This window comes from Gadus macrocephalus, chromosome 10 (assembly GCF_031168955.1).
Source record: "Gadus macrocephalus chromosome 10, ASM3116895v1".
NCBI lineage: Eukaryota > Metazoa > Chordata > Actinopteri > Gadiformes > Gadidae > Gadus > Gadus macrocephalus.
The window spans coordinates 14605962-14629517 of NC_082391.1; the positions used below are offsets into that span (position 1 = coordinate 14605962).

Sequence of the window (23556 nt, forward strand, 5' to 3'; positions counted from 1 at the left end):
TGTGTGTGTGTGTGTGTGTGTGTGTGTGTGTGTGTGTGTGTGTGTTTTTTTGAGTGTGTGTATATTTTTTGAGTGTGTGTGTGTGTGTGTGTGTGTGTGTGTGTGTGTGTGTGTGTGTGTGTGTGTGTGTGTGTGTGTGTGTGTGTGTGTGTGTGTGTGTGTGTGTGTGTGTACACGATGCATCAACTTCTGCTGGCCCTTCTGCTCTTCTTTAATAACTGTAGCTTCCTTCCTTCCTCCTTCCTCCCATCAATGAATTAATTAATTTCCTGTCTTTGCTTTCCTTCCCACTGTTTCATTCTCTGCCCCCCCCCCCCCACTGAGAGCAGAAGGCACGTCGTTCTGATTGACAGACACGCTGTTCCATCTGTTATTTATTCAAAGCCTTACTTCCGCTAATATGTGGTTTTCGCAGGAAAAGCAGACAGAGCATGCCTGCTGTACATCTTCTGAGTGGTAGAGTGAAGAAGCTTCATAAAAGATCGTGTTGAAAATGCATGTGGGGTAACCGACTCTCACTATCGTTCCGCAATAGAGACGTTATAAAATATCCAAACCAATGTTGAGGTTCTCCACATTTCTTACATGGATGGCAGTGGCAGAGCTTCTCAAAGGAAGGATCACAGTTACTTATGCTGTTACTATTACCACACTTGACACAGCTATGCACACAGATGTTAACATTAACACTTCAGAGGGCCGTTGAATTCGTCTTTCACTCATGGCTATGCTTTTGGAGAACTAAAGACATGCTTGAAGTGTGCTGCTTGATCTTCCTCGTCTTGTCTTCTCTTGTGGAGGGAAACGGTTGTGGGAAAGTGGTTTAATCTATATGTCGTATCTATTATTCACGTTTAAAAGTGACATGTTTTACCACCAGGTGTGAGTGGGATTAGCTGTTAGAAGCCGTTTGGAAAATCGTTCTCTTCTGACATAACAAGTCCACCTCGATGTGTGCTGGATAGATGAGCAATGTTTGCTATGGAACACTGGGTAAGCTGGTAGACTACTACTATCTATCCAGCACACATCTAGCCGGACACGCCCAGTTGTGATGTCAGAAGAGGTCGATTTTCCAAAAACTGCCTTTTAACTGCTAATCACACTCACTCCTGGTGGTATAATATATCACATCTATGTAACATAAAGTGTCATCAAATGCAAAGTACAGTATATCAGATAATGATTTAGCATATCATTCAGTTCCATAGACCATCTGAAATGGCCGAAAACCGATTTAAGATTATAGCCGCGATGTTGGTTATTGTGCATCGTTGTTGACTCTGCCCAAATAGTCCATAGGACCTATCTCTTTTTCTCCCATATTCTGAGCATTGCTCCACTCCTCTGCGTTTAGTGCTTTCCCAATGTTGCTCTCTCTTGGTCTCTGCCTCCTTATCTCCCGCCCCTGACAGCCAGTCCATTTGACGAGTTCAACATATATTCCCTTTCCATCCCTACTCTCCCTGCCATTCCCAAGCAGAGCAGATATGGCCCAAATCAAATCAAATCCATTCTTCCATTCATTCGCTCTTTTCTGCCTCTCCTGCTCTGATTGACCCTTCTTCTCACGTCATAGAAAAAAGTAAATCAATCAACAGCAGTAAGCGCTCACATTGGCCCTCATTTATCAAACAAACGTAGAAATTAGCGCAAATCTGAACGCATGATTCATCGTAGATAGGACGCACGTGAGATTCACGAAACTTTCGTATCACACCAATCCCAGCGTACGAAGGATCTGGTGTTGATAAATACGGCGGCTGAGATCGATCGTAATTAACCTAACACGCCCATATAAAAGCATGTCTTCAGAAGGCTCGCCCCTAACTTTTACGACATGGAGAAACGTCCAACGGCAAAAAAAAAAAGAGTAATTTTTCAGAGACCGAAATGGAGACGCTCGTGTCACTAGCAGATGCGAACCGTCTGGTTTTATTTGGTAGCCTAAAAGCTGGCATTAAAGGCAAGCAGAAGAATGCTGTATGGAAAGAAATAACTGTTGCAGTGAATAGTGTTTCCAATGTTCATCGGGCTACGGAAGAGGTTTGTTAATTAAATTAATTAAATAATAAATTAAATGTACAATTTCTGTTATCCAGCTTAAAACATTTCACATATATGCTATTGTTTGCATTGCGTTAAAGTTATTTTTTTTCCGAATAAGGTGAAGAAAAAATGGTCCGACATGAAGCTCGGCACCAAAAAACGTGTTGCGGCTGTGAAGCGGGCCAAGCAATTAACGGGAGGAGGCCGGGTGGACCCAAGCCTTGAACTGACGGCATTTGAGGAGCGAGTGGCTGGTTTCATCGGGTCTCCGTCCATTTCGGGCATAAGTGGCAGAGGAGACACCGATGCACTCCAGACCCGTCATGGAAGTGGTAAAAAGGCCTTTGCAATTATTTAAAAAATATATATATCTACAGCTTCCGTGTTACAAAGTAATGGCACAAATAATCTCACGATTGCTTTTTATTTTTAAAGATGAAATGCAAGCAGGTTCATCCAAAATGGGAACAGAGCCAAGCCCAGTTGAAGAAACGGAAGGGCCGCCGCCGCAGAAGCAGCCGGAACGCGTGTCTGGCCGAATTGCTGGTCTGCCTTCATCGGTCTTGACTGCAGAGGTCCTGGACAAACAAACCGAGATATGCAAGTCAATGGTGGACATCAATAACTCTCTGTTAGCGATTAATGAAACGTTGAAACTAATCAATGAAAACTTGAAGAATAAATAAATTGGTTTGCTGTACTTTGATCTCTGTCTTGTTTTTAACCAAAAGATAAACGTATTGCTTACCCTTAGATATTAGAAGAGCCGAATTAAATCCTCCCTTCGTCGTAGAGCTCGAGCATGTGGCGCCTGTGGCCAGGGATCTCTGGGCATCGGGTCATCTGGCTCCAGGTCGGCAAATGGCACCCCATTTGCCAGCGCAATATTATGCAGAACCCCACATGCTAAAATAATCTTGCATGTCTTTTCTGGGCTGTAGAGCAACGTTCCCCCCGCTGACCCGATGGACATCCACCTGCCCTTGAGTAGGCCTATACATCGCTCCACCGTTGCGCGTGTGAGCGCTGTTGAAGTTGCGCTCCTGATCCGTGTTCGGATGAGCCAGAGGAGTTATTAGGTACTCGTTCAGGGCATAGCCTTTGTCACCTAGATGAATCACATCAAACTTTTAGTGCGATGTCTTAAACGTTTTAAGAGAAAAAAAAGTATGACTGCAGCGTAACTCACCGAGGAGATGACTCTGACCATGAAGTGCGCCCTGATGTAGACGATGGCCAACGTTGCTATTTTGGAAAATAAAAGAATCGTGCGTGCCCCCAGGCCATCGGGCTACCATGTTCAGGATTGACATTCTGGCATCGCAAATAATCTGAACATTAACTGAATGGTAGCTTTTGCGGTTGATGTACGCGTAATCATTAATAGATGGTGGCTTCATACGCACATGGGTACAATCAACCGCACCAATCACATTTGGAAACCAATAGCATAAAAATCCGGTTTGATTCCAGTTTGCTGATCGTTAGTGTATGGGAATTTAATATAACGTTCAGAGAGGGACAGTATAGCTGCCAAAACTGCTGGCATGGTTCGGCTAATACTTGGCTGGGAAATACCAGACCTGTCCCCGATCTCCCGCTGAAAGGTCCCGGTGGCCAAAAACCCCAAGGTAGAGCACACCTGCACTGGCACAGGTATTGCGTTTGATCGCCTAGTTTCTCGCCTTAACTGTGGCTCCAAAGCATTGCATAGCTCCATCAGGAGATGCCTTGGGAGACGAAAACGACTCAAGAGCCATTCATCGCTCTCCATAAAAAAATCGGCGCGGTCTCGAAAAACTCTCTCTCGTCTTAGACGTGCGTTGAGGTCCTCTAACAGAGCCAGATCTGCCATCGCTGCGACTCGACCACCTATTTGCCAAAGCACCTGTTTATATAGACAGCTGAATAAACATTTCACCTGTCACATTCTAATTATTTTCATAGCAATACTGTTTTTAATTAGGGCTGACTTGATTGTAATTGTTTGAACGGCTGGGCTAATTCCAATTTATTTAGTAATTAAAGGCACCCAGTGCAACTTTATGTAAACATTCAATGAAAAATAAACATTCAATTTCTAGTCTTTTTTACACGTAGCAAGTTTCAATAACTCCATACCATTACATATCGACATTCAAGGAGCAAAGATGAGACGTCGTTGTGTGGTGAGAACTGATAGAAAATCGTAAACAACAACAATCGCCGGTGGGGAGAAGCCATTTTTCCATTGACTGGAAGCCTGCTTTATTTATTGTAGGTTACAAAAAATAAAGAAAATGGCGGCATTGTTGTTGTTATCGATTTTGTATCAGTTCTCACCACACAACGACGCCTCATCTTTGCTGCTTAAATGTCGGTATGTAATGGTATGGAGTTATTGAAACTTACTACGTGTAAAAAAGACTAGAAATTGAATGTTTATTTTTAAGCCTCGAAAGTTGCACTGGGTGCCTTTAATACAGATGTGCAACATGGGCTACTTGTGCTGCACTATTCATCAGTGAAATACCCGTGTGTTGCGCCAAAAAAACTTGCGTACACGAGCTCAGACCTGACGTGAGATTTCATCGCAGCCTGCGCTCACGTTCAAATTGATAAATGCCAAGCTCAACGTTGAAATGAGCGTACGTCCATTTTACGCACGTTTTCTGTCGTACGCTCGTTTGATAAATGAGGGCCATTATGAGCTCCTGACTTGAGCCAGAGTGATCCAGAAAGGGTGGAAGCTGGTGAAGTCCGGTCTGTTGCTAAGAAACTGATGAATGGAATGGAATCACAGTAACAATCTGCACCTGTGCTGCTATACATCAGAACAACGCCAATGTCAAATAAATTAGCTTAACTACTCATATATATTTACTCTCTTAATCAGCCTCCATTGGGATTCACCTCACCCTCAATGGGAAAGAGAGATAGAAGGCTGAAGGGAGAACTGGATACAGTTCTTTCAAGAAATAGTCTGAAAGTCTGATATTTCTTTAGCAGCCTGTTGCAGAGACAATTGTTAACCAATCAATGTAAGTTGACCATTAAAAAGACAAGGCAGTGGAGACAAGGAAGGGTGAGTCCATTGCAGTTTGAGGATAGACAAGATGAATAAATGATGATGATACCCTAAGCCGTGGGTATTGTAGTTGGCAGTGAATTAATGTGTAGCATACTATTCGTTTTTGGCTACCTGGTATAAAACTGACACATGTTTTTAGGTTGAGATGATATCGGTGTCTATAGAGTTCTTGACTCGATGCTAGGTGTGTTGGGGGACAGTTTGGAAATGAAATGAGAGACACCATGTCCAGCTTGTATACTAATGATGTCCACATACGTGTGAAGTGTGTGTTAGTCGGTATGTGTGTGTCCTGTTTCTTATTTCATCCTATCAGTACCAAATGTAATATTCAGTGTTGCCTGTCTATACATATTAATGAGATCCAACTAGTCAGCCCAAGGCTGTGCTACCACATACACACACACACACACACGCACACGCACACACACACACACACACACACACAAACATGCACACATGCACACACACGCACATGCATGTAAACACACGCACACATACGTGGACACACACACATAGACACACACGAACACACACATGCATACTCACGAACACACACAAGCGCACACACACATATACACACACACACACACACACACACACACACATCTTCTCCCTCTCCTTGTCTCAACACCTCCTTCTCCCCTCTCGGCCTTTCCCTCCTCCTCTCCTTTCCATCTTCCATGTTTACCTGCAGCACTATAGCCGAGTACGTTGGTCTCTTTGCAGAAGCATTAGTTATTTAAATCAAATATGTATGCGAGTGTATTGTGTATTGATGTGTGTACTCGCTATGGGTGTTCTGCTGGCTCCGTATTATCCTGTGAATCCCTGCACCTCTTTATACCTGTATATCTTTTTCTGTTGCTTTGGGCCTTACTCAGCACTCTATCCCAGGCCCGGGGTGCAGCATGAATGGAATGATTTACAAACAGCGTGGCCATTAAACTGTGCTCACCGCTCACCCACACCCCACCAGACCTCCATCCCTCAGCAGCATGCTGTCTTGATCACACACCCCTGACGTTCTCCTTCCATACAAACAGCCTGAACGGGGAGGCAGAGAAAGGCTACAGAGAGGAACACAGCAGAGGCTTTGAGAGGTGGGGGGGCCCTGTGAGGGTGGGGTGGGCGAGGGGAACAGAGTTACAGGAGTTTGTTCCAGCATTGTGAATCAAAAGATCAGACTCGGCAGTAATTCTTGGCGGATGCTGGGCTGCTACCAGGAGGCCACGCATTCCCATTTCCGCATTATGGATGTCCGAACCGGGGGGAAAACGTGTTTTTCTCTTTTTCGTTTTTAATGTTTCAGTTTCAATTTGGATAGCTCTATGTAGATGTAAACTGAGGAGCAAATGCGTGTTTGGACAATTTATCTGTGAGCGGTGCTAGAGTTGTATACATTTTTCAGATATTGAAGGGAGCTTGTTAGGGATTGCAGCATGAGCATTCCCCCGTCGTAGCTCTTGAATTGTAAAGCTAATGTCCCAATTGGAACAACTCACACGGGCTGAGTGAAAACAAGGGCTTTAACGGCATAGTTCTATTGTTGTTTTGGCCCAAGTATTCGACCGCTACGCAATGCATAGTAAAATCGATACACAGCTCTCTCTCTCTCTCTCTCTCTCTCTCTCTCTCTCTCTCTCTCTCTCTCTCTCTCTCTCTCTCTCTCTCTCTCTCTCTCTCTCGCTCTCTCTCTCTCTCTCTCTGGCTGGCTGGCTGGCTGGCTGGCTGGCTGGCTGGCTGGCTGGCTCTCTCTCTCGCTCTCTATCTTTCTTTCTGTCTGTGTCTATGTCTCTCTCTCTCTCTCTCTCTCTCTCTCTCTCTCTCTCTCTCTCTCTCTCTCTCTCTCTCTCTCTCTCTCTCTTTCTCTGATGGGAATGAGAGGGCAGAACTGAGCGTGCTGTGAACGCCCCCTGAGTGGAGGGCGAGCCAATAGCCCAGCAGCTATCAACAACTTGACCTTTGATGAGACAGTTACCTCTGAAATCATGACCTCCATTGTAACACTGCGCTCTTAGTGACTCATGCACACACACACACACACACAAACACACACACACACACACACACGCACACGCACACGCACGCACGTAAACACGCACACAAATTAACCGACTAAGAACAGATCAAGTCATATCGTTATTCTGTTGTATCAATACATTTTCTTTCATAACAAATAATGAATCTGTCATTATCAGTAATGGCTTATGGAAGAGGATAAAAAATAGAAAATGATACATACTAACCCTAACCCTACAATGCTATTTTACCCTTATTAGATCAATCCTTTGTGTAAATTACCTGTCCTCAAAGTATATTTGATACGTCTATACCGGCCCAATCCTTTTCCGTTTGATTAACACTACCATGGTCAGGGGATGGAAGAGGTAGGGACATAGAAGCATAACAAGATAATTAAGACCCATCTCCGTATCTCTGCAATCACTCCGACGGGCTGGAGTGACACAGGGGGGTTTCAACGCCTTGTTCCCTCCTGAGTGATGACGAGTGGGTGAAAACTTTAATCTGAATCTTGGGGAGGGAAAGGTCGTCCCCCAGACCGTTAATGACTGAATAATAACACTGAGAGGTTTGGGTGCATGCCACTCTGCTGATCCCTCATTAACACGGTGTTTGATGTGCAACCAGAGACAAGCAAAACAACAACAACAACAACAACAGTATTATCGGAACCAACCGCGGTGTCTGTACCACCACCACGCTTGTTTTGGATCAGCCTGCATCCTCAGAGACGTGGAGTAGTTGAGATGTTTTTACTTGGAATATTGATTGCAAGCCTGAAGGGGTTGGTGCTGCATATTAATGAAGTTCGATGGAGGTTAAATGAGGTTAGTGTGTGAGATGGAAGTATGGCATTCGATATAGATATGAGTAGGGTAGAAGATACAGCAAGAACATCCAAATACTTTTCACAGTCAGGCACTCTCTGCATACTCGTTCCTGCAGCGTTGATGAACGTACGCCTGCATGTGCGTGCATGTCTGGGTGTGCAAAATCTTTTCATTTGCATTACAGGACTTCTAGTAGTTTTGTATTGAACCTCCTCTTATGTTGTGTTCTTTATCATGACTCAAAAGGAGCATTGTACCTCATTCAGACTTGATTGGCGTCCTGGTGATCAGATTGACCCTCACTAACGACATGTCCCTGTCCTTCTTTTCACCCCCTCCTCCTCCTGCCCGTCGCATCTCTTCTCTCGGCTGGCCTGTGAAGGAAGTGGAGGTGAGTACCCTGTGTTAAATGCCCCTTGATATATACTTTGACAGCAGTGAGTCCACATTATATTTAAAGCCCATTGAAGAATCACCCAGCCTCACTCTGAATACCAGGAACCATCAATATGTGGACCTGGAGCCTGGTCATTTTTGCACTTTTACCCTTCAGCATAATCATCTGCAGAGCGTACCGCCCTATAATTTGCACATATTTGCATGCTGAACTGTTTCACATTAAATATGGTGCTCCTACATAACAATGATGTAGTCACTCTCTTCATTTTGTGTAATATTGTGAAAATGCATATGGTGATGAAGTTCTGCAAATAGAACACTCCATCTTGATGGACACAATAAACCATGGCAACGCCCCCACAGATTCCCGCAGTTAATCTTTTTTTTTTAAAGAAAAACGAAAAGGGCTAGGAGCAGGAGAGACCGTAAAGCAATGGGGAATCAAGCTCCATCACTTCCTGTGCAAACTAATCTAATCTCAAATCCTAACCTAAATCCACTTAAGCAATTGTACAATGAATGCCTCACTCTCACCCATTATACCACACACACAAACACACATACACACAAACAAACAAACAAACAAACAAGCAAACAAACAAACACACTCTGGTCTGGGCCCTATCTTGCATCCAGCGCAATTGACTTTCTACACCGACGCATGTATCGTTGCTAGTTTGCACCCGGCGCAAAGCAGATTTCCCCCACAGCAAACCTGCGCCACTAAACTTGCGCCCTGAGAGGCGTGTCGGCGAAAAGCAGGGGCGTGTTCCGGCGCAAATGATACATGGTGCTATCCGATAAAGCAGTTGCACAACTGACTGACAAATACTGGTCTAAGTGCACTAGCGGATAGCGCAGTTGGTGTTGCTATTTTGACGTACCATGGCAGGTCAGAACTGCAACATAAGCTTACATACCAGTAGGCTATACACAGCATAAACATGCAAACGATTTGCCTAATTGAAATATTATGACGATGATGTGGATTGTGGAAAAAAAAGAATTCCATAGGGGCTGCATGAATTAACACTGTAGTAGGCTATGCCATGCATTAAAATAATAATAATAACAATAATAAACTCGAGCATAGTAGGCTATATCCCAGCCTTCCAAAACAAAATCTCCTTTTAGGATGAATTATAACGTTGGTTGAATTATTTGTGAAAGAACAGCTGATACAGCGGTAATAAGTTGTATTTAAATCAATGCATCTGCAAACGCTGTACAGCAAACACATACTATCTTGACACAGACATCGTGTACAAGCCCATAACTTTTAGTATTGATGAGTATTTGATCGTGAGGTAACATTGTTTTACCGCGATCGAGGGTTAAAAAGAATGAATGAATGCAGGCGCGCGTGTTTGCATCCATCTGTTTAAACACACGCAAAATAAACACGTAACACATAATACAGTCCATGGCAATGTACATTAACGGGGGGACACATGCATATTAGGAACACAACTCGATAACGATAATGTATGCAATACTGGTAAGAAACGATGTGTGTTAATGTATTGCCGCATATCAATAAATAGAACCACAGTTGCAGACACAGGACCGTAGATCATATGTGTGTTAAGTTTTCTTTGCCGCAATTTATATGAGGACTCAGTATTTCAGAAGTTGTACAAGAAAACGCTATTCCATGTGTGAATTAGGCCATATTATTTGGCCATAAACTGAGCCATTTGAAGTTTTTTTTTTGAAGAGAGTGCAAACGAGCTGTCAAAATATCAACTTGTCAGGTTCAAATGCGCTCATGGCTCTTAAAGGGAATGGGAGATGGCACTCTCATTGGTTTATTGTACGTTACGCCCAAACCACACCTACGGGTAATTAGGCTACTTCAGGGCAACCCCTTTTAGATTTGCGCCGGGCGCAAGAGTAATTTATCCGCCGGTATAATTGCAACAGCGGCAGAGACCCGCCCGAAAAGCTACTTCCGTTTTGCGCTTCTCACTTGCGTTTCAGACCTCTAAAATAGGGCCCACAAACACAGAGCAGTAAGAGCTAAGGATGGGTTGGCACCTCCAGCCTTAAGGGGGCTGGAGCTGAAGGATCACAGCGGCCCCACCCGGGTGCCAGACGCCCCGAAACACCAGCACCTCTGTCACGTCTAAATGAAGATGATGCTGACATGAAGAGGCGTCATGGCTAAATATGCTTCATCTAATGTACTTTGAAGTGTGTGTGTGTGTGTGTGTAAAGGATAGAAAATAGTTTGTCTGGTGAGGATTTAGTGAGTTACTGAGGGGTGTAAACTGAAGACCCTTTATAAAGCGGTGGGGATAAGAGAAGATAACAAGATGAATAGAACTCAGTCGGTGGCAGAATTAAAGGAACATGTCTAGACATGATGTTCACCTTCGTCTACTCGATGCAAAGCAAGGTTATCTAGGTAGGCAATGCTAAAGTGGGCTGGCTTCCTAGACAAAAAGTAATTAGAAAATTAGACTTTGCAAGAACTTGGTTCCCTTGTCATTTAGATCGTATCTCTAAAAGCTTGGCCTAGAAAATAATAATTCGGAAAAACAGTGCACTGCAGATCTGACCCGAAGATGGTGCTTTGGTCTACAGATAAAAATAGGGAGGCTCTGTTCCTCACTAATCAATATATAATGAACACTTAAAATGGAGCGGAAAATGTGCCCTCAAATTGGTTGTGGGACACAGCCAAAGCAGCAGCAAAAAGATGACGGGACGAAAATACTCTCTGCCCATTTTGTTTTGTAAGACGCATACGACTAGGGACTAGAGACTCAACATGACGAGCAGAGACCATCCTCCTCTGATGTCCTGTCCAGCAGACATGGAGACTAGAGGGATGTCGAAAGAGATGGAGAGAGAGAGAGAGAGAGAGAGAGAGAGAGAGAGAGAGAGAGAGAGAGAGAGAGAGACTCAAGAGGGAGAGGGGCTTTGATCCAATATGGGATCATAACAAGATTCAGTATGACTATCTTCTGTGAAAAAAAAACCATCGCATATGAGAGCAAAGAGCAGACTTCTACCAGAGCTCTGGTCCTGTCGTGATGCATACCAAACTGCAGGGCCTTCTGATGTACAGGGAGATATCATCCTCAGCCTGGAATCACTGGATCTCCACCGTCACTCATCGATTTTTGAGCTCAATCACTGCTCTTACGCCTGATCATTGAAAACTATCTCGACGATCAAGATTTCCACCATTTGTTGTCGTTGTTTCTTTCATAGATTGTCTTTTGGTTAAATTTGACCATCAGTGATTAGAACAGTTTTAGTTTTATGTTCTCTGTCATACTTTTTATAAGGCTGCTTTGTTCACGTCACCACAGCACACCCCCTCCCCTTGGCTTGCTTGTCTGGCGGAAGTACAGTGACAGACGCAGAGGTAGGAAGCACTTTATTGTTCTAACTTCTCTTCTTCTTCACCCCAGGAGGACTACTTCAAGAGCTGGCCTCCCGCAAAGTCTCTGGACCAAGGTAATAGTTGTTGTGTCACCTAAGGAATAACCGGATGCAACAGACATGTCAACACTTAGCCCATTACCAATGAAATCCTTTTGGGTGATTTCACACATGAATGTAGGGAATCAATGCCGAAGAACCAAGCCGTGCTTCCCAACCCTTGACACAAAAAAGATGGTGTATCAGCAAACCAAATTCAACATTCTGTGATTAACAACAATTATTAACAAGCTATTAATCTGCTAGTCAACCACTCTGGTTGAATATTTATATCACCATGTTGGATTTAGTAGGCTGCTCACAGAGATTGCCATGGACAATGTTGTAGTTTGTCTGGTATTACTGATCCCAGGCCAGGCAGCGTGTCAGACAGCTGCATGTTTAGACAGAACCTTTCTCGGCATCGACTGCTGTTTGTCCACTAAAGCATTGTTCTGTGTTGTGTTTGTGCAGCTGGTTCAATTATGTTTCTTGTCCACCTTCCATGTCCGGTTAATAGCAGTGTTGTTAGCATTCTCTCTGATTCTATCTCTCTGTATCTCTCTATTTGTGTCCCTCTCTGGCATTTTGGACACTGTTGTTATATTTCCATGGTATTACAATGAAAGCAATTTCTCTATCTTTATGTTTGACTTTTTCCCATCCCTATTTACTATTTATATATTTGTCTAAACTCTACGCTTCAACAAACACAAACACACACGCCTATGTATACACACAGACACACACACACACTCACACACACACACACAAACACACACACACACTCACACACACACACACACACACACACACACACACACACACACACACACACACACACACACACACACTCACAAACACACACACACACACACACACACACACACAGACACCCACACACACGCATACACACAAAAAATAACACATACACACAAGCAAACACACACACGCATACACTTGTTTTGATTGATGGCCCCTAGGATTTACAAGATGAATATCGCAATTGTGTTTATCAACACATACATCAATTGAATACACAAACACAAAAACACCAGGTGGCATTTGATAGCTCGCTTGTGCCATATTTTGTAAACATCACTATATATTTGACCCTTGTGGTTTGATTCAAGACACTGCCCCATTTCGTCTTTATAGCTCTCTTAACTTCATCATTTTCAGTTTCGGTAAATAATCGCGAGAGATTTAGTTTTATCACCAGAGCACTGCAGTCTTTCTGTGGAGTCTTTTGTCCAACTCCCTGGTGAGCTGTACAATGAGCTTGGCTGTTTTATAAGGGGATGGGGGCCGGAGAGAGACTCTCTCCCATTGGTGGACAGAGACTCAGCAGGGTCAGCCAGGCTCTAAACTCAGGTGACTCAGATCAAATTGCTGCCCTTGAAGCTATGGGGTGTATTATATAGAGCTTTCAACAACTAGTTTTTCAAACAGTAAGTCTTTTAGTTTCTTCCACCTCGTTGGCTTTGAATGAGTTGAATATTGAAATATACTTTAAATGCCACAAAGAAAGAAATAGCACAACAAATTATTATGTTTTTGCGGTTTTATACAGAAGTCTATAGATGGAGCATACAACATCGATTATCAGGAGTTATATTTGCATCGAGGTTATGTCAATTCTTCCTGTCGACAAGGCTGCAGCATTATGCAACTCAATGTGTTTCTTAATAATTGGGAACCAGACACACAGAAGCATGCTTCCTGCTTCAGAGCTAAGGAAACGAACCCTGAATAGATTAGGCAGACTCTCTGAATATTTCTCCATAATGTCTGACAAGCTGTTTCCATAGCGAAGGTCCATCGGACGTGTATGGTTATTGTCATTCCGCCCAGGTTGCCGTCAGCAGCCACAACAGGCAATGACATGTCTGTGTGTGTGCGTGTGTGCGTGTGTGTGTGTGTGTGTGTATGTTTTTGCATCTGTGTGTGTGTGCGTGCGTGCGTGTGCCACTCATGTGGGTCAGACGAGGCCCCTCTCTCCCAGACAGCTGGCCCCGTCAGACCTGGCGCTGATCAGATGAAATCTGGCTGCGTTGCAGGGCGGCTGAGGATGACCTTGGGAGCAAGCATCAAGATGAAGATCACGCGGAAGGAGCCTCCCTCGGGTCCTCAGTTAGACTCGTAGCAAATAGCTCTCTGATCATCACATTATCACTGTCATAGTGTTCTCCCTGATTCCCCCCCCCCCCCCCCGTAATATATGGAGATGTTGTGTTCCATTCTGATTGTATAACGAGCCCGACCCTAATGATACACTACATAATTTGTTGGCCTTATCGTGAAATCGACCCAGAAACTGTAATGGAGCCATTACAGTTTAACATTCCTCCCTGTGAGTGTAGGCGGCGATATGGAACCACGTGTGCACGTTTCTGCCCGAGCCGGCAGGCACACACAAACACACACACACACACACACACACACACACACATAAACTGCTGCCCTCCCTCCCTGACCCAATTGAATGAATGCAGCAATCTGCAGTTAAACCGGCTTGTAGCTATTAAAATGTCAGCCTTGCACTGACATTTACTTCAATTTCGTTTCCATTTACAGCCAGGTGGCAAAATTGGTGTGCGAGGGCAGAAACTCACTCACACGCCCACGCACTCCTGCAAACACACATGCACACATACACATGCACACACAAATGCTCTCCCACGGCCGCAGGTCGGTCAAATGCTCCTTCTCTCACTTAGACGCAGCATGACAGCCGGTCAGATGAGCTTTACTCCATGGTGGTGATCCACGGTGAGAGTTCACTGCTGGCCTTAGCCCCTTCTGCAGAATATTAACCAAAAAGTCCTTCAACCATTGCTCTATCTACCAACACTCCCTTCAACACACCCACAACAACATTTAAACTGCAATACTTAAGATATCAATGCATCCGATCTTTACTAGAGAGAGAGAGAGAGAGAGAGAGAGAGAGAGAGAGAGAGAGAGAGGCTGCTGTGTTTTCGGTCTCTGGGTGCTCGGTGTGTGTCCACCGCTCAGTGCTCTGGCTGGGCCCAGGTGTGGGTCTGTTGATAAAAGCGCTGAGCCTCCTCCAGCTCAGACACACCTCAGCCCCCCTGGCTCAGAGCCTCATCCGCCTTTTCTTCCTTACTCCCCACCGCCCACCGCCCCCACACACACACTGGTATGTCATGGACGGGAAGGGTGCCTGGAGATGGGTCTTCTGCACTAGGAAGAGGGAAAAAGAGCCCAGGGCAGGAAGAATTAGTGCTGACCAATATGGTTTGAATGTAAGAGCATGTCTGTCCTCGCCTACAATATGCATCCTCATCCATTTCCACCTCCATTACTTCGGTCTTTCTTTCATGCGCTATGTATAGCAGCTCTTCATTGCCAGCCTCCTCGCAGAAAGCTTAGTTTTCAAGGTTTCCTTGATAAAATATGTCGTTTTTTATTTAGCATTGTGGTGTTACCCCAACGTTTGCTTTGGGCATAAGCTTATCATGTATCGAGAACCACAACAACAATGCCCCTGTTTATATTTATAGTTTAAGCTATAAAAGCTGTGTTATTGTTTGATGCAGCGGAGAGTCAGGCAGTGTGGATGTCCCCATGAAATATCCATAGCCTTCGTTTATTTATTCCACACATAATGCTAGTGTTGGCGTTATGCGTGGAGCCAGTATTTCCCTCTGAGCTTGTTCATTTGGGGGCTTATGTTTTGTAATAATATTATTATTATTTACGGATGGGTAGACAATGACCCAGATCAAGATTGCTTTCCAAGTAATAATAATAATCATAATCCTATTATACAGACACTTTCCTCAAACTGATGTGTGTTCCGTCACTCTGTTTGCCAAATAACTACGTAGTTACCATAGCAACAAGTTTGGGGGGGGCCACTGAAAAGGGGGGTTTTATGAGGAGAGGCTGAAAGGCTGACCGACCTACAATCACGTTAATGAGCCGAGACATATCTGGGCTGGAAAGGGGCAACGCTCGCACTGATATCAGCTATTCACAGTAACTAACCCGAGCCTGTCCAAAATCTTGTCATTTATCACTGGCACAATCATATGGGATATATGTGTATCTGTATGATATAGAGAATGTTTCTCAAATAGGGGTACGCATACCCCTCTGGGTACTTTCAAGGGTAACCGGGAGTTCTCGGACACAAGTATTCCACCAAATAATCGGTTGCACAACTTATAACATGGACGAACATTGTTCATATTAAATAAAATTGCCAGTGAAGGGGTACTTAGGTGTAGCAATACCCTGGGAGGAGATACCGTTGTAAAAAGAGTTCCAGAACCACTGAGATGGAAACATGAGAACACTGTAGTACCCAGAGGGCCCAGAGTTCATACGGGGCGGTGTGCACGACTCATTGGCCCTTTGGGGGGATGTGATTGCGGTTGGCGGTGTCTGCTGGTTCCGTGCTTCTCACCGTGGCACTTCTGTACTTTGTGTTAACTGTCCTGGTTTTAATGGTTTCTCTCTACCGTGAAACGTGAGTCACCATCACCGCCCACATGCACCAACCAACCTTATCTCCCTGCCACAGGGAAGATCCACGCACACAGGCACGCACACAGGCGCGCACAACGTACACCACACCCACACATACACAATCACACAACCACGCATACATAAACAAACACACGCATACACAAACACACACACACACGTACATAAACACACACTAAATACACCACACACGCATCAACACACACAACACACAAAATTACACCACCCTCACATGCAGCACACACACAACATACAACGCACCCACACATAAACAAGATACACCACATATGCATCCAACCACACACAAACACACACACACCCACAGACACAAACGCACACATACAAAACACACTCACACTCAGGCACGCACACACACACAAAGTACACACTCATACACACAAACACTCACAGGCAGTATAATAAAGAGTATTAGAGCCTGCTGAGGCACAGAGAGGACACATTAGATACTGTTATTGTGCAATCATCAGAGTTTAATCATGTCAGCCAAATGAATGGGACTTTATCAGATGAGCTGAAATTAATATTGCCTTAATGACTGAAAATTTACTCTGATAGCATGCATGAATGGCGTGGTTGCCTTGGGACGCCGAGCCCTAGCAGACAATATGTAGGATCCTAGGATGGTTATTAAAATAAAACCGGGTAATTCTGTTAGCGCACCACCAACCACTTGCCCCCCACCCCCCAGGTCAGGGAGAGGGGCCAGTGTCAGGGGGTCTTACCAGGCTGGATCTATGGCTTTACAAGCCTGCACCACAGCCAGCAGCAGCAGCAGCACAACTCCAGGCCAGAACGAGGCTGTGAATCGATGGAGCAGGACTGTTGCGGTGCTGCTGAAGTCGCTGTTTTAGCAGAAGGCACAACACCCAGCTCGCTGTAGATCAAACGGATGGAGGATATATGGATGCTGGTGTTAGCCTTTTTGTTCTCTATCTGCCCGCTGAGACCCGTCGGTAATGAGCAGGGTTGTAATTCTCAGCGCCCTATTTCAACGCTGACACCTACAACGCGTGTGAGCGTGCGTGTCTGTGTTTGGTGCCAGTTTGGTTCTGTGCTGTGAAGGCATGAATCACCATCTGGGAATGCATGAGTGTGTGTTTGTGTCTGTTTGTGTGTCAGTGAGAGAGGTTTTGGAGATGAAGGATCCCTGTAAAAGAGTGCCAAATATTTGAATGGGGAATTTGTGTGCTGCAAATTAATTTAGTTAACACTTCTGAATGTGCTACAGACAACATTCGACATTTAAGAGTAATGTTTAGTCTGTAAGCAAAAGGCTTTACTAAAACTATCAAACCGCATCCTTCCATAATTCTGTATTGGACAAACAAATCTTTGATCCAGCAGTCCGGCTAGAAGGACTAGCATCACAGGACAATGCTACATCTGGCAGTGCTGGTGCATGATAGATATAGCAGTCCAACAGCCCAGCCACTGGACTGTACCAACTGGTGGATTGATCCATCCGTCATACGTCAGGGTGGACACGCCCACATTTGATGTCACTCTCGGGTCGATTTTGAAATGGGGCCCTTAAAATAAATGTAAACGCAAATAATATTTAACTTTTTTGTGAAAAAGTCATCAAAGAAAGAAACCAAAATCAACGACGTGAAGGGGAGGCTTTGTTTTTGTTTCTATCTCTTAAATTGTAGGAAGCGTGGCATGATGCCAAAGTCAACGTTCAGCCGCAGCGTCTTAGACTCCGCTCCCCACAAAAAGCCATTAGCTTCTCAGTGTGGGTTGACGCTGCATTTTTTTTTCCAGACTACAATTAGCCCAGCCAGGCATCTCAGGTGGTATGAAGGAGATGACAATTATCAGACATGGAGATACACAGACCCGCTGTTATACAAACCTGTTATGGCCTGCCGCGCGGAAATTCAGACACCGTGATCAGAGCTGGACCCCTGATTATTGTTGTGGAGGCTTTAGCCGCGGGTCACTGCTAAACCTAGCATTACTGTCAGTTGGCTGCAGGTCTAATATCAGATTTAGAAAACAGGGATATTGTAATGATAGTAAAATACTTGATGGAAAAGTAACCAAACTCTATAATTTAACTTCGGTTGCTGTATGACCAAGGCTGTCTCAGGTGCAACGAACAGTGATAGTAATATAGCTTGATACTTTCTGATGTACCTGCTGCTGATATAAATGGCAGAATAAACTATTGCATGTGAAGTGATCTGACTCTGATATGAACCACCGCTATGAAAGTTGATAGCAAATCATGTTTTATGGTAGCGTGTAATCATTATCTCTGTTCAAGATTGGAAAAGGGGCATGGTGGATGCTGCTAGGATAATGTAGGGGATTATGAAGCTCAAACACATTTTCTGTATTTCATGGTTTTATGGGGATGTCAACATTTTATATATTTCTAGTTTTGTTTGTTTTCTGAAAAGGTCGTATACCTGCTTGGATTCTTAGTTTCAAAGGAGAAACAATTTCAATTTTAATGTTTATTTTTCGCTTTGTAGAAACAAAGCAAGGAAAAGGCTAATACCACAGTGGCAATGCTATGAGATTGAGGATGGCTTGAGAGAAGTGATGCAATTTCCACAACCGTTCCGACTGAATAGGCCTCTATTATGCCACTTTATTTGGTAATGTTTCGCTCCCAAGAAAGTTTTCCGTGTTCCAAGAGACAATCTGATATGAGTCGTTTTAGGAGTCAGGGGCTGGCTAGTGAAATAGAGGGCTTTGAGGTAATGACTCAATCTCTTATCCTCGACAACATCTCATAGCAGTGTGAGAAGCGAGGAAGAGTTTGAAGAGGGAAGGAAGGACAGAAGGTTGGAAGGAAACTAGGAAATAATGAAGGAAGGAAGGCCCAAAAAAATATCTGGTCGGAAAGTACAATTGAAAAATGGTAACAGCTACGATAAGATGAAGAGAGAGCGATGAAAATATGGAGCACATGAACAAGAAAGGAAATTAAAAACATAAAGTCCCAGGGAACCGAAATAAAAAGATTTGGGTTGTATTGCTTGGAATGGAAAGAGACAGAAGATAGATGATGGGGAAAAGTACGTGAGAGAGAAACCAGGTTTCCTTCAGCAAGGCATCTGCAGACGAGTCGGAGCCCAGACCTATTCCCTTGCCAGGGGCTGGCTTTTGGAGGGAAACTCATAGTCTGCTGCCATAATGGATCCCACGATGGCGTCATTGGTGCAATTAGATGACTCTCGCAAAACTAGGTCTTCTACAGGCCTCCAGCAGACAGCGGAGGGAAGGAACAGAGCTCATCAGACTGCTAACCCATCCATGGTTATCTTCTGCTTGTGATCCGACAGTATACTATACCTGCCCGTTATCATGTTACTTTCTAACCAGTGGCCTCTCAAAGCGCTTAACAATTATGGCCCTAACATTCTCATTCATACACCGCCAGGTGGTGTCAACTGCTTGCCTGGAGCAGTTAGGGTTATGTGGCTTGCCCAGGGACAACTCGACACTCAGCTAGGGGGAGTTGGGGATCAAACTTCAAAGCTTCCGGTCCCCAGTAATCCCACTCTGCCTCCTCAGCCACTGCCGCAGTACAGCGACCAGTTATGTATTCATGTGCATCCATGAGGGGAGGTGAATCGATGAGCAGAGAGCAGAATTCATCATATTTGAAGAATAAATAGATATCCAGTTGTAGAATACGTCAGGTTGAATTTTGCCTCATGGCTTAACTGTGTGTGTGTGTGTGTGTGTGTGTGTGTGTGTGTGTGTGTGTTATTGAGGGGGGGTGTGTGTGTGTGGGTGCATGTTGATGTGTTTGTAGCTAGCTGCGTAGCACCATATAATATAAAATAGTAATAATCAAATTTAATACTGTAGTGTATTTCCATGCCTTTGAATGCAGAGTGTGTCCGTCTGTGAGTGTCCTTGTTTCTAGTCCTGTTAGGAGAATAAATAGTTTTCTTTCTCTCGATTTATCATTTTTCCTTTTTCTTCGGGCATTTGAGCTCAACGTGTTTGTTTAGTCTCCCCAGCTACGTTCAAATCTATAATGATATTTTGCTATGTTTTAAACGCCATGTTTTAAATTTCCCCCGTGTTTATTTTGTTATATCGCACCAGCCTCTCCGGAGGCGTTTCATCCGCTTTCAACTTCCTTCTCCCCCTCCCTCCCCCGTCCCTCCCCTGGTGAGGACTCACATCCCCAGGAGTAAACTCACTCTGTCCCTCCCTCTCTCTCTCTCTCTCTCTCTGTCTCTTTCTCGCTCTCTCTCTCTCACGCTCACTCACTCACTCACTCTCTACGTATGTCTCTCTCTCTATTTGTGTGTGTGTCTTTCTCTCTGTCTCTGTCTCTGGGGCTCTCTCTCTCTCTCTCTCTCTCTCTCTCTCTCTCTCTCTCTCTCTCTCTCTCTCTCTCTCTCTCTCTCTCTCTCTCTCTCTCTCTCTCTCTTTCTCTCTCTCTCTCTCTCTCTCTCTCTGTCTGTTTCTCTTTCTTCTCCCCCTCCCCTCAGGTTAGAGCAGAGCATCATCTTTTTTAATTAGTCCTGCTGAAGCCTGAAAGTGGAGAACGTATTCTTCATGGAGGTAGTTAGAAGAAAACACTCAGGAGGGAGGGGTGGGTTGTGTGTGTGTGTGTGTGTGTGTGTGTGTGTGTGTGTGTGTGTGTGTGTGTGTGTGTGTGTGTGTGTGTGTGTGTGTGTGTGTGTGTGTGTGTGTGTGTGTGTGTGTGTGTGTGTGTGTGAGTGTGGGTGGGAAGTGGGGGGGGGGGGCTGCCGGGGCTGTCACTTATTGAATCTTTGTCTTGTTTATTTGTTCTTCGGTAGAACACAGCTAGGGAAATCAAGAGACTGAGGGAACATTGAACTGGAAAGAACGAGGCCTGATCGCTGGTCAATGACGCCGTGTTCCCCAGTGACCGCACACGTCTTCTATCAACCCTTCTGCTGACTACCTATTAATGTTATTAATATTAATAGGCCATTAATTACTAGCTTTCCTTTCAGTCCACGTCAGAGGACTTGGTGAAGATAAAGTGTTCTCTTGCTCTCCTCCATGGGCCGGGGAGAGGAGAAGAAAACTCATGAACTGCGTAGGGATGACATTTCAAACATAAGCTTTTGCTTTTCTCTCCTTTTTATTGTTGCAGTACAGTAGGAGTTCATCTAATAACATTGTGTGGGTGAGGGGGATGAAGACTTAAGCAGAAGCGTCTTACTTAAATTAGAGTCTGCTGGAGAAAACGTAATGGTTTTATTGCGGTCTGTGCGGGGAGTAGCATGCACAATATTAATTGCTGACGCACACGCCGGTCCAAACACTGCAGAAGCTCAGCATCATCGTGTCAGTATTTATTTGTGTCTGTGGAGACCAAAGCACAAACAGACTCGATGCATCTTGACCTCCGTCTTCCTTGTCCTCATCTCACCATAGGAAATGTAACTTAAAAGTTATAGTCCACCGAGGCAAAGTTTCTCAGAAGGCTTGTTTAAAAAATAACTGACTTGGACATCGCAGACTTTACTTTTCTTTTTTTTGTTTGGTTAAGTGAAACATTATGCAGATCCGCATTCTCACATCTCACAAGGTGATCAATGCCTGTTTTTGAAAGTTGAGTGAACTTTTGCCTAACGATTAATGCAAAGTCAATCTTAAATCCCTGTGTATAATAATATAATTTCAACTTCAATAAAAAGTATTGTGATCTATAATATAAAAACCCTGCCACAGCTGTGCAGTGCAGCAGGATGGAGAGAAAGATGGAGAGCGGTAGAGAGAGAGACAGAGAGAGATCAACTAGGCTGAGCTGGATGGACTCAGCAAGTCAATAGATGAAGTCACCTAATCCACAATCACCCATGCACACTGAATAGTAATGAGCCCTGTTGTGTACCATGGGTGACTATGGTGGCCAGGAAGGTCCTTAGAGAGGTTCTTTAACATTGTCCCTGCTGTTATGATTGCATTCCCTGTGGAGGCAGTAGTGTTGACTGTGGCTACTCTGGCCTTCCCAGCCCTTATTTAAAGTCGCCTCGTGTGAACTGGGTTACGTTACGGCAAAACACTGATTATAAAATGAATAACAAAAAAACATAGGTAATTAAAAAAATAATAATAATTCAACCAGGAATTGTTCTGCAAACGGCTGGAACATAAAAAACACATTTAACTTAAAATAAATGAGTCCTTAATTCTGTGGTACTTGCACTTGGTTCTATGAACATCCTTTCTGTACCGACAGCGATATATTGATGCACTTCTTATGACAAATGTACTTATTGTAAGTCGCTTTGGATAAAAGCATCTGCTAAATGCCCTAAATGTAAATTACACAGCACCAAAAATGTCTGCTCTCCACCCATCGTCATCATCACTATCCGTCACTTTGACCACCTTTAGTTCTCCTGCAGCCCTCCAGTACTCCTTACCCCCCTTCTCTCACTACTCCTTCCTCCTCCCTTCTCTCAATACTCCTTCCTCCCCCCTTCTCTCACTACTCCTTCCTCCCCCCTTCTCTCACTACTCCTCCCTCCCCCATTCTCTCACCACTCCTTCCTCCCCCATTCTCTCACTACTCTTTCCTCCCCCCTTCTCTCACCACTCCTTCCTCCCCCATTCTCTCACTACTCTTTCCTCCCCCGTTCTCAACTACTCCTTCCTCCCCCGTTACAGAGGACATTCCGGTGGAAGCAACCTCTTTGAGTCAAATCCAATTTTTCTGATTATGGGATGTTTCAGTTATCTGCGTGAGATGGGACATTATGTGGGCGAGTTTTATTAGTTCAGTGTGTTCGAGAGAGAGGTGTTTTGTGTGTGTGTGTGTGTGTGTGTGTGTGTGTGTGTGTGTGTGTGTGTGTGTGTGTGTGTGTGTGTGTGTGTGTGTGTGTGTGTGTGTGTGTGTGTTTGTGTGTGTGTGTGGGTGTGCACCTATTCGTGCGTGTGCATTACACATTGCAGTTTAATATTCCATTTCCCTTGAGCCACTGAGGTCACACACACACACACAATCACACACACACTAATCCTCAAGTGTCCTGCGACCTTTTGTTGTCCGCACACCGGTATCCATCCCCCCCCCCCTATCACTCACCCCCTCACAGGCACTCTCCACCCTGGCAGTGACTGATAAAGCTGAGGCCAGACTCTAATGGAGTCGGAGAGCCTTCAGGTTTCATTGACAGGCATCTCCTGTGGTTGTCATGGCACCCGGCTGACAGGGGGACCAAGGCCTCGTCGTTTGCCTTCATAATTACAAATGACACAGCT

General features: G+C 44.5%; 1 protein-coding gene across 1 annotated transcript in view; it reads left to right on the forward strand.

Annotated features, from left to right (window-relative positions):
- The first annotated feature begins 8284 nt into the window (after window positions 1–8284).
- LOC132466529 (testican-1-like) overlaps window positions 8285–23556 on the forward strand; it is a 29938-nt gene continuing 14666 nt past the window's right edge. The window contains 2 exon segments of the mRNA XM_060063780.1: window positions 8285–8365; window positions 11796–11841. Coding sequence (XP_059919763.1) covers window positions 8285–8365; window positions 11796–11841 — 127 coding nt within the window.